Raw genomic sequence first — 17,440 nt, 5'->3', positions numbered from 1 at the left:
AGGGAGGCAGTAAACAGAACAATACAGACAACTATCCCAACATCAGTAGTAGGGAAATAGACTATTATAAAGGATACGATAACAGGAGACTTGGAAAATATCAACGGGATTATACAAAGTCAACGTGGATCTGTGAAAGGGACATCATGTTTGGCAAACCTACTAGAGTTTTCATTTGAGAGCGTAACTAGCAGAATTGATAAGGGAGAACCAGTGGATGTGGTGTATTTGGATTTTCAGAAAGTCAAGTCCCACATAAGAGGTTAATATGCAAATTAAAGCACATGGGATTGCGGTCAATATATTGACTTGGGTTGAGAATTGATTAGCAGACAAGAAACAGAATAGGTATTAATTAGTACTTTTTGAAGTGGCAGGCGGGCATTCGTGGATTCTGTAGGGAACAGTGCTTGGGCCATAGCTATTCATAATACTTCAATGATTTGGAAGAGGGAACCAAATGAAATATTCCCAATTTTGCTGAGGGCACAGGACTTGGTGGGAATGTGACTGTGAAGAGAAAGTTAAGAGGCTTCAAGATGATTTAGACAGGTTGTGCGAGTGGGCAAATACATGGCAGAAGCAGAATAATGTGGATAAATATGAAGTTATCCACTTCAGAAGAAGAAACAGAATGGCAGAAGATTATTTAAATGATGATAGATTGGGAAACGTTGATGTACAAAAGGACTGGGTTTCTTGTCCACCAGTTACTGAAGGCAAGCAAGCAAGTACAGCAAGCATTTAGAAAGGCAAGTGATATGTTGGCCTTCATTGCAAGAAGACTTGAGTACAGGAGCAGGAATGTCTTACTGCAGCTGTACAGGGCCTTGGTGAAGCCACACAGAGTGTTGTGTGCAGTTTTGGTCTCTTTACCTTAGAAAGTGTGGTGGCTTAAGACATACACTGGAGGCTTCCAGTAGTGAACAAAGGGACTTAGTGATGAAAGGCAAAGGCAGTCAGGTAACAAGCACAAAACACTGTACAACAGGTGTTGACACTTTGACTCGTAAGTTCACACTGCCTGGGGTTCCGTGCCCTGGGCATAGTACAAACTCATTGGCTGGCCCTGAGCCAGTCACCTGGTCCATGGAGCCTGCCCCCTTAAAGGGGCCACACTACCATAGAAATGATATACCTGCCATCTAGGGAGTGAAGCAAAGGTTAACCAGACTAATTCCTGTATGGCAGAATTGTCGTATGAGGAGAGATTGGGGCGATTGAGCCTGTATTCACCAGAATATAAAAGAATGAGACGGGATCTATTTGAACAGTATAACATTTTGAGAAGGCTGGACACACTGGATGCATGGATGTTATTTCCTCTGGCTAGAGGGGTCTAGAACAAGGGACCACAGTCTTGGAATACAGGGTAGGCCATTTATAACTGAGATGAGGAGAGATGTTTTCATTCACAGGGTGGTGAACCTGTAGTATTCTCTACCACAAAAGGATGTGGAGGCCAAATCACTCAATATATTTAGTAAGGAAATAAATAAAATTTCTTGACTCCAAAGATGTCAAGAGGTAGAGGAATGAGGAAGAACTCCTCATTCCACAAGCTGGACAGCTCTGAACATAGGTTTTGAACCCTCCTGGAACAGTCAGAACTTGTGAAATAAGGCATGGGTCTCTGGGGTGACACCTGTAGCTGCCAATGGGATTTATTTTTTAAAAAATAGATTATTTAATGGTGACTATTGCAATAAATTTGGCACCTCAGTGCCAAAAACTAAAATCTTTTCCTTCTGGGATACTTTACCGTAGTCGTGTTAATGAGTGTTTCTAAACTCTGTCACACTTATCCCAGCGAGGTAGAATGGAGATTTTGGTGAGTGTTAGACTATATTGCCTCATTTAACTTTCTCAACAACCTACAATTCACTGGGCTAAGTGAGACAGAGTTTGGAAATACTCACAAACATGACTGCAGTAAAATACCACAGATCCTTCCCTAATGCTAACCCCCTGTAAACGAAATTTCCAAAACCCGTCAGTGCCATTCCAGGATTTTTTCCTCCTCCTGCCGGAGCCAGTGATGACGACGCATACGCCTTGCTGCACACTGCCCCATAAAAAGATAGTGGCTGTTAACCCAGGCCCATCATCAGCACACACATGTGCATCCACAGACAGCAAATGCAACCTCTCAGCTAACCTATCTGGGCTTCTTTCCCAGGCTGAATGTTATCTTCCATTTTCATTAGCTTGATGCTGCTCTCTCAACCTCTCTGGACTTTGATTACCAAGTCCCTGACTCACTGCGCTCTTCTGTTGGCTTCCATAAGAGCAACAAACTTTGTTTCTTTGTGACTTTCATTTTCTTTCTGATTTTCACTTGGGACTGTCAAGAAGAATTTGGACAGCAGGAGATTCTGGATTGGATTGGATTGGATTTGTTTATTGTCACGTGTACCGAGGTACAGTGAAAAGTATTTTTCTGCGAGCAGCTGAACAGATCATTAAGTACATGAAAAGAAAAGGAAATAAAAGAAAATACATAATAGGGCAACACAACAAAGAACAAAGAAAAGTACAGCACAGGAACAGGCCCTTCGGCCCTCCAAGTCTGGGGAGACCATGCTGCCCGTCTAAACTAAAATCTTCAACATTTCCAGGGGCCGTATCTCTCTATTCCCATCCTATTCATGTATTTGTCAAGATGCCCCTTAAACGTCACTATCGTCCCTGCTTCCACCACCTCCTCCGGCAGCGAGTTCCAGGAACCCACTACCCGCTGTGTAAAAAAACTTGCCTCATAAATCTCATCTAAACCTTGCCCCACGCACCTTAAACCTATGCCCCCTAGTAATTGACCCCTCTACCCTGGGAAAAAGTCTCTGACTATCTACCCTGTCTATGCCCCTCATAATTTTGTAGACCTCTATCAGGTCGCCCCTCAACCTCAGTCGTTCCAGTGAGAACAAACAGTTTATTCAACCTCACCTCATAGCTTGTGTACCACAAGGTACACAATGGAACTACGTAAGCACTGGCATCGGATGAAGCATACAGGGGTGTACTGTTAATGAGGTCAGTATATAAGAGTCGTTTAGGAGTTTAGTAACAGCAGGGAAGAAGCTGTTTTTGACTCTGTTCGTGCGTGTTCTCAGGCTTCTGTATCTCCTGCCCGATGGAAGAAGTTGGAAGAGTGAGTAAGCCGGGTGGGAGGGGTCTTTGATTATGCTGCCCGCTTTACCCAGGCAGCAGGAGGTGTAGATGGAGTCAATGGATGGGAGGCAAGTTTGTGTGATGTACTGGGCTGTGTTCACAACTCTCTGAAGTTTCTTGCGGTCCTGGGCCGAGCAGTTGCCATATCAGGCTGAGATGCAGCCAGATAGGATGCTTTCTATGGTGCACCTGTAAAAGTTGCTAAGAGTTAATGTGGACATGCAGAATTTCCTCAGTTTTCTGAAGAGGTATAGGTGCTGTTGTGCTTTCTTGGTGGTAGCGTCGACATGGGTGGACCAGGACAGATTTCTGGTGATGTGTACCCCTAGGAATCTGAAACTGCTAACCTTCTCCACCTCGGCCCCGTTGATGCTGACAGGGTTGTGTACAGTACTTTGCTTCCTGAAGTCAATGACCAGCTCTTTAGTTTTGCTGGCATTGAGGGAGAGATTGTTGTCGCTGCACCACTCCACTAGGTTCTCTATCTCCCTCCTGTATTCTGACTTGTCGTTATTCGAGATCCGGCCCACAATGGTCATATCGTCAGCAAACTTGTAGATAGAGTTGGAACCAAATTTTGCCACACAGTCGTGTGTGTACAGGGAGTAGAGTAGGGGGCTATGTATGCAGCCTTGCGGGGCCCCGGTATTGAGGACTGTTGTGCAGGAGGTGTTGTTGCTTATTCTCACTGATTATGGTCTGTGGGTCAGAAAGTCGAGGACCCAGTTGCAGAGTGTGGAGCTAAGTCCTAGGTTGTGGAGCTTTGATATGAGCTTGGCTGGGATTATGGTGTTGAAGGTGGAGCTGTTGTTAATAAATAGGAGTCTGATGTAGGAGTCCTTGTTGTTGAGATGCTCTAGGGATGAGTGTAGGGCCAGGGAAATGGTGTCTGCTGTGGACCAATTGCGACAGTATGCGAATTGCAGTGGATCAAGGCGTTCTGGGAGTATGGAGGTGATGCGCTTCATGACCAACCTCTTGAAGCACTTCATTACGACTGAAGTCAGGGCCCCCGGATGGTAGTCATTGAGGCACGTTGCCTGGTTCTTCTTTGGCACCGGTATGATAGCGGTCTTCTTGAAACAGGTGGGGACCTTGGAGTGGAGTAGGGACAGGTTAAATATGTCCTCGAACACCTCTGCCAGCTGGTACTCGCAGGCTCAGGGTGCATGACCAGGGATCCCGTCCTGACCCACCGCCTTCCAAGGGATCCCTTTGAGGAACGCCGATCTGACTTCGGAAGCTGTGATGGTGGGTATGGGTGAGTTATGGGCTGCTGGGGCACTCGACAGCGGATCGTTGGTTACCTGCTCAAACAAAGCATAGAATGCACTGAGTTCATCGGGGAGGGGTGCGCTGCTGCCAGAGATACTGTTCGGCTTCGCTTTGTACCCGTTTGTTGTTTAGGCCTTGCCACAACCGCCGAGAGTCTGTGACTCTAGCTTGGTTTGATATTCTCTCTCGGCATCTCGGATGGCTTTGCGGAGGTCGTACCTGGATTTCTTGTATAGGTTCAGGGTCGTCTGACTTGAACGCCTCAGAACTGTCCTCCAGTAGGGAGTCAATCTCACGATTGAGCCATGGTTTCTAGTTTGGGAATGTACATACTGCTTTCTTTGGCACGCAATCGTCCACACATTTGCTGATGAAGTCTGTGACGGTGGTGGCATACTCATTTAAGTTGGTCACTGAGTTCTTAAATATTGACCAGTCCACTGTCTCTAAGCAGTCACGTAGGAGCTCTTCTGTTTCCTCGGACCAGCTCTCATTGGTCCGGACCACATTCTCATGCTCATCCTTTGTTAGATTTCCTCTTTGAAGCTCTATCCCAGGGGCAGCATTGTGGTGCAGTGGTTCGCACTACTGCCTCACGGCGCCGAGGTCCCAGGTTTGGTCCTGGCCCTGGGTCACTGCCCATGTGGAGTTTGCACATTCTCCTGGGTTTCACCCCCACAACCCAAAGATGTGCACGGTAGGGGCTAAATTGCCCCTTAATTGGGAAGAAATGATTTGGGTACTGTAAGTCTTTAAAAAAACCTCTATCCCACAGGCATAGCACTGATTGGAAATGGGGACATTTAAATATAAGCATCTAACTTTTCTAACTCTGACTGAATTTAGCTGTCGTGATCTGGATCGTACTGAAAATCCAATGGACCTCCTTGTCTGCTCCCTTACCACCTACAACTACAGCTTTCTGCCATTTCCATGGCTGTGACCTCATCTAAAGATTCCTTCCACATCCAGTTATTCCCTTTGCTCAAAAGCTTGGCCCGGATTTATTGTTTTTAGTCTTCCTGCAAGTGCGCCTCTTACGGTTGATTTCTAGATTCATGACATGCCCACAGTAATGAGACAGTTTCTTTAATTTGATGGTGTTGTCTGCAATTGTCTCACCTGGCAACTGTTTCCTTTGATACAGCATCACTTTCAGTGCAGTTTAATTCTAGTTGTGCCATAATGAGTCCGGAACCTCATTCATTTCAGAATAGTCCCGTGTCCTGGGATCTCAGATGTAAGGCTGATTAGACACCACCTCAAAAGCATCTGGCCCTATGATAGTGAGGGAAACATTTGCTTCAACCTCATCTCCTATTTTATTTGCTATCAGCTAAATGTGAAACCATTGTTTTTAGACTACCCAATTATTTTTTTCCCCAATTAAGGGGCAATTTAGTGTGGCCAATCCACCTAACCTGCACATCTTTTGAGTGAAACCCACGGCGCAAACACGGGGAGAATGTGCAAACTCCACATGGACAGTGACCCAGGGCTGGGATTCGAACCCAGGTCCTCAGCACCGCAGTCCCAGTGCTAACCACTGGGCCACCGTGCTGCCTTATGTGAAACCATTGTTGTAATTATACCAATCATCTTTGTCAGGGTTGAATTCACCCATTGTCCTCAAATATGTCTTCAGTGTCATTTATTTCCAATTACATACTATGCTGACTCACTGTGTACCAGAACTCAATGTGCACTAGGAACAATCTTTCAAATTGTTCAAAATCGACTTTGGGAGTTCCAAAAATATGACACAATGTTCTTCAGTCCTTAATTTCTCAAATGATTTGTAAAAGAAAATTCGATCTCATTCTCGTCCACAACTTTCTCTTGTGTACTGCACTGAGGAAAAACTCACCATGTGAATTCACAGCAACCAGCCACTGTTGAATTAACTTTATTTACACCTCTCCAACAGACTGGACAACAGAAAGGACAATGTTACAAAATGCTGAGATGTCACAATGTAGTACAGGGAGCTTGGAGAGAAATGGAGACAGTGGACTGAGGAAAGAGAGAGAACTGGTAACTAAGGCTCAAAAGGGGGCAATGGCATCATCATTGTCAGCAGAGCCAGAAACAGCAACAGTAGAGAGTACGAGCAACTATAAACAGCAAGGGGGAAGGAAGAAGGCTCTGAAACTGAGAACTATTAGACCGTGAGATCATTCATCATATGTGGCTACTGAGGAAGAGACTAATATTTAATATGAAAAAGAAGGAATAGCTGTTTAAGAAGTGAAATATTAAAGGATATGGGGCTTAGAGCAGAAGATGCCAACACCCAGGGCTGAAGGCCTTCTCCTGTGCAGTAAAGTTTTACATTATTTCCCCTCTTCAAAGTTGCCCTCCTGGATCTTCAAACCTCTTGAGTGCAGAAGCTGGTGTGAAATCAAGAGCAAAGCTACTTAGACCTTAATATCCAAGGGGCCCAACTTGAACAAGGTAAATATAATAGCAATTGTAAATATAATAGATATTGTCTGATCATGAATCACGTGATTAAGGTGGTAGAATCATTTATTTCCATTCCAATCAAATATCAAGTATTTCTAATTTAAAGACAGTGGGCACTTGAGCATAAAATAGAAACTAGCAAAAGTCACTTGTGCTTAAAACTCTCTGCTCTTTTATTCAGTCTGTATGATATTGATTCCACCCAGAATAAATGGTTTGACTGAGGGTTGTGAGGTGGGATGTGATTTCAATTCTATTTTCTGTTTGTTGGGTTTCCCAGTTCATTGCCAGGTTCCATTTCCATTGAATGGAGAACATCCTGACCCTGGAATCTACTATCATGTCAGCCTGCACAGGGCACTGTGGCCTCAAGGAGGGCTGGAGTACCTGGACGTTCTCAGCCAAATTGGAAGGGCAGGGTCCGGTAATGGGGTGGGGGGGGGGGTGGGGGGGGGGTGGAGTTAGTATCCCTCAGAGTCTGTCAGAGACCACCCCACCCTCCGACCTCTGAATTGCAGCTATCAATGTTTAAGTGCTGGACGGTTGTTAGGGGATAGTTAACAGCTCCTCAATTGTGGCCAATTTCTGAGGCGCACAAGCACCTGTGGCCACATGAATCCAGAATTACTCACCTGACTACCAGGTCTGACCTATGAACCTAAACGTCCATAGAATCCTTACAGTACTTAAGGAGGCCAGTAGGCCCATTGAGTCTGCACCGATCCTTTGAAAGAGACCCTTTCTAAGCCCACTCCTCGACCCTATCCCTGTAACCCCACCTAACCTGCAGCACGGTAGCATTGTGGGGCAGCACGGTAGCATTGTGGGGCAGCACGATAGCATTGTGGATAGCACAATCGCTTCACAGCTCCAGGGTCCCAGGTTCGATTCCGGCTTGGGTCACTGTCTGTGCGGAGTCTGCACATCCTCCCTGTGTGTGTGTGGGTTTCCTCCGGGTGCTCCGGTTTCCTCCCACAGTCCAAAGATGTGCAGGTTAGGTGGATTGGCCATGATAAAAAAAATTCCCCTTAGTGTCCAAAATTGCCCTTAGTGTTGGGTGGGGTTGCTGGGTTATAGGGATAGGGTGGAGGTGTTAACCTTGGGTAGGGTGCTCTTTCCGGGAGCCGGTGCAGACTCGATGGGCCGAATGGCCTCCCACTGCACTGTAAATTCTATGTATCTATCTCTGAACAAAGGGACAATTTTAGCATGGCCAATCCACCCGACTTTGATATTTTTGAACTGTGGGAGGAAACCGGAGCACCCAGAGGAAACCATGCAGACATTGGGAGAAAGTGCAAACTCCACACAGTCATCCAAGGCCGGAATTGAAACCAGGTCCCTGACCCTGTGCGGCAACAATGCTAACCATTGTGCCATCCGTCAATTTGTTGAAACAGAGACAGCCAAGCATAGGCCCATTGATCCTGTGTCAGTCACGTATCGATTATGCTACTTTCCTGTACTGATTCTTGGAAGAATTTACATTTGGGCATATACTAATGAGTGTATGTGGAAACATGAACACATCATCTCAGCAAAACTAGTGCAGTGTTAGGTGCACTTTTCTGATTGTGCCCCTAACGGAAATACCAGACCACAAACATCACACAAAAATGTTGGGATACAAATGTGGGCTACATTCACTTTGAAAAGTGATTTCTTGTAAATTACCAGAAAATATGGAGGGGACCTCATTGTAAATTCAAATTGCAATTGCATAGCCTGGCTTAGAGAGTGCATAAGGGTAGCTGATGTGAAAAATTGAAAATTCATGCCTGTTCTAGAATGGAGTTGTGAAAATTGCAAAGGATTGAGAGGATTTTATTCTGCATTTAACTGGTGCTGTCACTAAACTCAAGAGTATTTTACTTTGATCCCTGGATGCAAAAATTGTAAAAAAAAAATGTCAGTACCATGGGGAAAAGGCCCATCCCCACCCACTGGAAAAAAACTCAATCATTTTCAGCTACCTTTTATCTCAACTCAGATTTGCTGGTGTTTCTAAAAATGACAGAAAGGAAAGTTGGGTCTACATTTTGGATATACTGAAAGAACTATAAATTTAGGTGGCACATAATAATCTAGGTGGACACTTAGGTGAGATGTTAAAACAAGAGCCATTCCGTCTTCACAGGTGTGTGAAAAACATCTCTAAAGACTTTCCAAGAGGAGAGGTGGAGTTCTCATCAGTGTCCCGGCCAATATTTATCCATCATTCAGCAACAGTTCAAAACAAAATCTGATCATTACCCGTTGTTGTCTGCGGGCTCTTACACTGTGCAAATTAGCTGTCCGGTTAACTGCCCAAAGTGCTTCATCGGCTACAAAGCGCTTTGGTATTCCTGTAATGGTAAAGATGCCATACAGATGCAAGGTCTTGTTTTTTCTGTTTTTCTTTGTAGTATGATTCCCGAATAGATTTTTTTTTTTTACATTTTACAAAAAAAATATGAGCTGGTCACAAGGAAAACTGAAATGCTGCAACACTGGTCTTAGACTGCAGCATTTGGTATTTGTTCAGCTTTCTATACACAGTGCCCTTCACACTTTCTTTGGGGTGACCATACTGCAGACCATTAAGACTAGGTCATGTATTTTAGTCAGCATATGTAGGTCATATGTTCTTAGCGGGTGAAAATGGTTGGCAATTGCTTTCCTTTGCACTGCACAATGTTAAATTTCCCCTAAAACAAGCCAGATGTTTCTTTGCTAGGGCTTAGTACAAATGTCAAAACAATATGAACTGTGCCCCCTCAGAGCTGAGGCGCTTGGAAACAAAACAGAATTGTGACTGGCTGCTCCAGAATCAGCAGAGATTCATTACAAAGGAATTCATGGGCTCTGTTCCCACTAAACTTTCACCACAGGAGAAAGAAATGGTGAAAATAGAGTGTGGATTAGATAAAACAAATATTAACACAAAAGAATCTCTTTAACTGTCTGGCCTTAACACAGAGGGATACCACCTGTTTTAAAACTGTACTGGTTATCAGCATTCGCTATATTTAGAAATTCACGGTATTTTAATATGACTTCATGACATGACCACCTCTGCATTGGGAGGGCCCTTTTCTTTCAAGCTTTACAAATAAGAGACGTTGGATTTGGGTTTGTGGTTTGCAGCAGGCAATATCAAGAGGAAACACCCTGAGCCAGGCCAGTGACTCATACAGCCCTGATATTAATGTACCCACACTGGAGAAATGGTATCTAGCATGTGGGGAAGTCATAGGGAACGGGTTCAGGAGGGGTAAAACCAAAGGCAGGCGAGGTCCAAGCTTTCCCTGTGCTTAATGTAGTCAAAAAAGTCAAACTGTTTACCTCTCAGGGCCTCTTTTGGCCCAGACCCGTCTTCCTGCTCGGGTGGTTGGAGGGAAATCTACAACTGCTCCTCTGTGCAGGCCCTGGTGATGACATGAAAGCCTAGTCTGTGTATTTACAAAAAGGAAGGACCCTGCTGGTGTCTGGTGGGTGTCTTCCAGATTGCTCAGAGGCGCAGTATAAAATAGGACCATTCTGGAAGAGAACAGGCAGGAACCCCCCCACCATCAGTAACTTTCTAGACTCGTTTTTCCCCTCTGATTCTGCTGTCTGATGGTTCTGCCTATAATCTAAGGATCAAGGGGCCAAGGAATATCGATAGAAAGCGGGAGTGGGATACTGAATTTGCATGATCAGCCATGATCATATTGAATGGTGGTGCAGTGTCGAAGGGCCGAATGGCCTCCTCCTGCACCTATTTTCTATGCTTCTATTATATGGATCTGCACCACTTCAAAAATTGGCACCCAATACACAAATTATGTTTGTGCGAAAAGCATTGCAATGCGCATACATTGTACATGATGTTGACAAACATAAGCAGAGTCACCTTTAATTCAATAAGTAAATGACGGTAAACATGTTACAACTTACTTGTTGCCTCTTTACGACCATAAAACTACAAAGACAGATTGGAGGCAAAGTCCAATGTTATAGAGCAAAAACGATCCCTTACTCCCTTTACATTTGACATTTGGTTCTGCCGGTTTTTCCAGCTCACATTCCTGGGGTGGGGAATTCTTGGTGATAATATGAATAAAGTCAACCATTTACTTTTCTCATCATCAATAAAACAATTAAATAAATCACTAAACATACTTCAGAGTACAAATTATAGCAAATTATAAAAAAAAACAGAAAATGACGGGAACATCCAGCAGATTGGTGGAGAGCAATGGTAAGTTAAACCTTTCATGTCTATAACCATATATTTTTCTCTTGACTGATGTTTCAGGTCCATGGCCCTCTGTGAAGAGTGATAGGGGAGATAGATGCTTAGATTGTAGTCCCTTTGCAGACTGAGCTTTGATAATTATCAACCTTAAACAGTAACCCCACTCTCCTCTCTTCGCAGATGCTGCCTGACCTGATGAGTATCTTCAGCATTGGCTGCTTTAAAATTCCTTACTTCAAACCACTGGATGCCAACAATTTGAAGCAACTGGAGCACTAACAGTGACCATGGTGGAAAATGTTACACTTTAGTTTTAGCTGTTGTAATTTTGCATTTAAAGAAGTAACAATTGTGCTCAAATGTCAGGGCAAATTGCAAAATTTGCAAACCATGGAAATACTAATACTTTGCAAGTCGATTGGGTTTGAAATGCAAATTGTGGCCAGACATTAAATTCGAGACAGCACTAATGTTTGACAGAGATATCCACTCACCATGAACAGTGTCTCATAGTTTTCAATAACCTTTTGAACAACGTTGATGATGGCTGTACTCTCCTCGGCCCGGGCTGAGCTTTGGACACTGAACTCCTTGTCTGAACATTTCTGTTTATGGAGGAGGTTGGGGCCAAAGATTGTGGCAAGGTTTAGCGAAGTCATTTTGTTCCCAGTCACCTAAAGAGTAACAAAGCAGCACTGAAGTCGGAAATCCTGTGGAGCCAACTGATTATAATACAGAATATGGCCACCTTGATTTCAACCCTGCCCGCCTGGTAAGAATAGGATTGGCAGTTAAAGTGGTGACATTGCACCTGCCCCCCAGCCACTGCCATATTAACCCCTCTAAACCCAGTTGCGGGAAACGCATCAATATTTAAATGTTGGGAGCCGGTGACTGCAAATTCGGACCCAAATACGATTTCAGCTGACAATTGTTCCTGTCGTTCCAGACCCAGAGGGTCAGTGAGAGAGAGGAGGGGGGTGGGAGGGCAGGATCCTGGCCAGAAGAAGCCGATATAAATGAACAAATTTTAGGTTTGTTTTTAAGGTTTGCTTCTGGGGCAGGAGCACTCCTGGGCATGCCACAATAAATTCTTGGTTATCCTCTGCCCCTACCTTCCCTTCCCTCCAACCACAACCACCTGTTTCTATCTGGCGAAAATCATCGACTGTTATCACAACTCCTGGATGCCAATTATGATTGGGCGAAGTAATAGGACTAAATGTTATTACACTGCGCTACTAAACTGAAGTGAGGCATTCAGACTCTACAGAAAATGTGTACATCCTGTTGTCATATCACTTGTGGCCTAAATGAGGGTGAATATAGTGGTCAGTCGCTAACACACGTACAGCATTGAATTCAAAATTTGAGCATGTATCACGCTGAAGTCAAGTGAACACCCACTTGGGAGTTTAGGAGGTAATTTTAACCAAACATGCCTTTGAGAACAGGGCTGATTGGGATCAGCCACCTGTTTTACATCTTTTTTATTCTCGAAATGAAATGAAATTAAAATCGCTTATTGTCGCAAGTAGGCTTCAAATTAAGTTACTGTAAAAAGCCCCTAGTCGCCACATTCCGGCACCTGTTCGGGGAGGCTGGTACGGGAATTGAACTGTGCTGCTGGCCTGCCTTGGTCTGCTTTAAAAGCCAGCGATTTAGCCCAGTGTGCTAAGCCAGCCAGTGCTATGGATTAAAACTCACCCCCCACTCACTCTACAAAAGTGTGTAAATACACCTTTGATATAACCTTCCTTCTTGTGATGACTTAATTAATAGATATAATGAAGTTCAAACCAGCTAGACTGAGCTCTTTGATTTTACTGAGGGAGGGGAGAGAGAAACAGAAAGATGGATATCATCTGTTATATTTCCATCATTACAACAGTGACGAAACTTCAAAAACAACTTCATTGACTGTACAGCAATTTGGGAAGTCCAGTTGTTCGGAAAACATATCTTTCCTTTCCTTTTAAAAATACACATTTTCCAGGTAAAATAAACCCTCAGGTAAATTACTGAACTGCACCGCCGACATTTCAGATTGGATCAATACCACAGATGGTTGGTCAACATGAACCAGGATAGAAACTGTGGCAGATTGATTAAGAGGGTAGACTGACATTATCTGCATTCCTGGGTGCTAGTCTAAGGCTACCACACATCTGCTGATGCAAATCACAAAGTTCAACAACTCTGGGACTCTTCTGCTGATGCAAACCACAAAGTTCAACAACGCTGGAACGTTTCCTGGGCTCTGATACCAGATATCAGGAATGTAGGTAGCATACTTCAGAGCTACTGGAAGATTTAAAAAAAAATTAAAACTGATATCAATGGAAATAAAACTTGGGAGAGATGTAGAACATGCTGCAGATTCCCCATCAGTTTCCCCATTACGCAAGGTCAAAATTTTGTTTTTAAATTTAGAGTACCCAATTCATTTTTTCCAATTAAGAGGCAACTTTAGCATGGCCAATCCACCTACTCTGCACATCTTTGGGTTGTCTGGGACATTGTCTGAAAGTGAGTATGATATGTCAGGCTGTTGATTAAATATACTGCGAGACAGCTCTCCCAAATTTGACACAAGCCCCCAGATATTAGTAAGGAGGCCTTTGCAGGGTCGACAGGGCTGGATTTGCCATTGTCGTTTCTGATACCTGGGCCGATGTCGGGAGGTCCGTCCGGTTTCATTTCGTTTTTGCGTTTTCGTAGCGGTTGAGTACAACGGAGTGGCTTGCTAGGCCATTTCCGTGGGCATTTAAGAGTCAACCACATTGCTGTGGGTCTGGAGTCAGGCCAAGTAAGGGCACCAGATTTCCTTCCCGAAAGAACATTAGTGAACCAGATGGGTTTTTACAACAATTGACAATGGTTTCATGTTGATGATTAGACTTTTAGTTCCAGATATTTTTTATTGAGTTTAAATTCCATCACTTGCCATGGTGGAATTCGAACACGGGTCCCCAGATCATTATCCTGGTCTCTGATTTAATCGTCTGCCAACAATATCACTATGCCACTGCCTCCCAACCAGGGAGCAGGCTACTCTGGATTTGGTATTATTAATGAGGGGGGATTAATTGTTGACCTCATTGTTAGGGATCCTCTCGGGAATAGTGACGATAATATGATAGAGTTCAAAATTTAGTTTGGGGGCAAGAAAGTGGAGTCCCACAACAGCATCCTGGAATTAAAAAAGATTATTTGGATCGGTTAGCTGAGTTGGCTGGACGGCTGGTTTGTGATGCGGAGCAATGGCAACAGCATGGGTTCAATTCCAGTACCAACTGAGATTATTCGTGCAGGCTCCACTTGCCCCTCGCCCGAGGTGTGGTGACTCCAAGGTTAAATAAACACCAGTCAGCTCAAGGGGAGAGCAGCCTATGGTCCTCTGGGACTGTGGTGACATTTACATATAATTACACAAGGGCAGCACGGTGGCACAGTGGTTAGCACTGATGTCTCATAGCGCCTGGGATGGGTTCAATTCTGGCCTCGGGTGACTGTGGAGTTTGCAGTTTCTCCCCGTGTTTGCACTTTCTCCTCCGGGTGCTCTGGTTTCCTCCACAGTCCAAAGATGTAGAAGTTAGGTGGATTGACCCTTGATCAATTGCTCCTCAGTGTCCAAAATGTTAGGTGAGCTTACCCGGATGGGGTGGGGGCCGGAACCTAGGTGGGGTGCCCTTTCAGAGGGTTTGTGCAGACTCGACTGGTCAAATGGCCTCTTTCAGTACTGTAGGAATTCTATGAAATGCAATTACATTGGCACGAGGACAGATTTGGCCCATATAGACTGGGCAGGAAGGATCTGGGTGTCCTTGTGTATGAGTCGCAGAAAGCTAGCAAGCAGGAACATCAGGTAATAAAGAAAGTGAATGGAATATTGGCATTTGAAGCTAAAGGAGTATAAAGGTAAGGAAGTGTTGTTGCAAGTATACAAGGCATTGGTGAGACTGCACCTGAATTATAGTGTACAATTGTGGTTTCCTTATTTGAGAGGAGATGTAGTGGCATTGGAGGCAGTTCAGAGGAGGTTCACTAGATTGATTCCAGAGATGAGGGGTTTGTCATATGAAGAGAGATTGAGCAATTTAGAAAAATGAAGGGAGATCAAATTGAGGTATATAAGATGATAAAAAGTTTGGATAAAGTAAACATGGAGAGGATGCTTTCTCTTGTGGGGCATTCTAGAACGAGATGTCATAGTCTCAGGATAATTTTGGTTAATTAATAGAAAGCAAAGAGTGGGGATTAATGGGTGTTTCTCTGGTTGGCAATCAGTAGCTAGTGGTGTCCCTCAGGGATCCGTGTTGGGCCCACAATTGTTCACAATTTACATAGATGATTTGGAGTTGGGGACCAAGGGCAATGTGTCCAAGTTTGCAGATGACACTAAGATGAGTGGTAAAGCGAAAAGTGCAGAGGATACTGGAAGTCTGCAGAGGGATTTGGATAGTTTAAGTGAATGGGCTAGGGCCTGGCAGATGGAATACAATGTTGACAAATGTGAGGTTTCCATTTTGGTAGGAATAACAGCAAACGGGATTATTATTTAAACGATAAAATATTAAAGCATGCCGCTGTGCAGAGAGACTTGGGTGTGCTAGTGCATGAGTCACAGAAAGTTGGTTTACAGGTGCAACAGGTGATTAAGAAGGCAAATGGAATTTTGTCCTTCATTGCTAGAGGGATGGAGTTTAAGACTAGGGAGGTTATGTTGCAATTGTATAAGGTGTTAGTGAGGCCACACCTGGAGTATTGTGTTCAGTTTTGGTCTCCTTACTTGAGAAAGGACGTACTGGCACTGGAGGGTGTGCAGAGGAGATTCACTAGGTTAATCCCAGAGCTGAAGGGGTTGGATTATGAGGAGAGGTTGAGTAGACTGGGACTGTACTCGTTGGAATTTAGAAGGATGGAGGGGGGATCTTATAGAAACATTTAAAATTATGAAGGGAATAGATAGGATAGATGCGGGCAGGTTGTTTCCACTGGCGGGTGAAAGCAGAACTAGGGGACATAGCCTCAAAATAAGGGGAAGTAGATTTAGGACTGAGTTTAGGAGGAACTTCTTCACCCAAAGGGTTGTGAATCTATGGAATTCCTTGCCCAGTGAAGCAGTTGAGGCTCCTTCATTACATGTTTTTACGGTAAAGATAGATAGTTTTTTGAAGAATAAAGGGATTAAGGGTGATGGTGTTCGGGCCGGAAAGTGGAGCTGAGTCCACAAAAGATCAGCCATGATCTCATTGAATGGCGGAGCAGGCTCGAAGGGCCAGATGGCCGACTCCTGCTCCTAGTTCTTATGTTCTTATAAGGGGTAGCAAATTTAGTGAGATGAAGAAAAACTACTTCTCTCAAAGGGTTGTGAATCTGTGAAATTCACTACCTAAGAGTGCAGTTAATGTTAGGACAGTGAGTAAATTTAAGGAGTTTGACAGATTTTTAATTAGTAATGGTTTGAAGGGTTATGGCAAAGGGCAGGACATTGGCTTGAGGCCAGGATGAGATCAGCTATGATTGTATTGAAAGGTGGAGCAGGCTCGAGAGGTTAAATTGCCTGCTCTTGCTCCTATTTCTGAGATTCTAAGAAATAACTATTGTGTTTGATTTCCCCATCCAGCTCTTGGCCTGTAGCCTTGTAGGTAACAGCACTTCAAGCATAAATCTGGTGTTCTTGATTAATAAGGGAATTTTTTGATCAATAAGGGTATCAGGGGTTATGGGGAGAAGGCAAGAGAACGGGGATGAGGAACATATCAGGCACGATGGCAAGGTGGAGCATGCTCAATGGGCCAAATAGTCTAACTTTGCTCCTATATCTTCTGGTCTTATCTCATAATTACCTATTTTAGGACCCGAGGATGAAGTCCATCAGGACATGGAGACTCCATCAGTTTGATCAGTACTGTTTGATCAGTTTCCCTAATAATTGTAATTTCACCAAGTTCCTCTCTACCCCTTCCACCTCTCGATTTACAGCTATTACTAGAATATTTCTTGTATCTTCTATCGTGAAGTAGAAGCGAAATATCTGTTCATTTCATCTGCCATCTCATTATCTACCAAGAACTCCCCATTCTGACTCTCAAGGCTAACAATCATTTTACTTACCCGTTCCTGTTTAAATACCTATAGAAACTCTTGTCGTTTTTGTTTTAGCATTCCTAGCTAGCTTCCTCTCGTACTCTAATTTATTTTTCCTGGTTGACATTTTAGTCATTTGCTGCTGTGCTTTATATTCTAACTAATCATCTGACCTCTGTCATTCACCTTTGTGCCCCTATATGCTTTTTCTTTACG

General features: G+C 44.0%; 1 protein-coding gene across 7 annotated transcripts in view; it reads right to left on the bottom strand.

Annotated features, from left to right (window-relative positions):
• Positions 1-17,440, bottom strand: part of LOC119969228 (rho GTPase-activating protein 6-like) — a 782,573-nt gene that overhangs the window by 51,084 nt on the left and 714,049 nt on the right. For all 7 annotated transcript variants that reach the window (XM_038802556.1, XM_038802557.1, XM_038802558.1 and 4 more), the window contains exon 9: positions 11,626-11,805. In XM_038802556.1, coding sequence (XP_038658484.1) covers positions 11,626-11,805 — 180 coding nt within the window. The remainder of the gene's footprint in view (positions 1-11,625; positions 11,806-17,440) is intronic.

Source organism: Scyliorhinus canicula, chromosome 7 (assembly GCF_902713615.1).
Source record: "Scyliorhinus canicula chromosome 7, sScyCan1.1, whole genome shotgun sequence".
In the NCBI taxonomy this organism is placed as follows: Eukaryota; Metazoa; Chordata; class Chondrichthyes; order Carcharhiniformes; family Scyliorhinidae; genus Scyliorhinus; species Scyliorhinus canicula.
The sequence above is the reverse complement of the archived record's forward strand: the minus strand, read 5'-3'. Positions and strand labels throughout refer to the sequence as shown.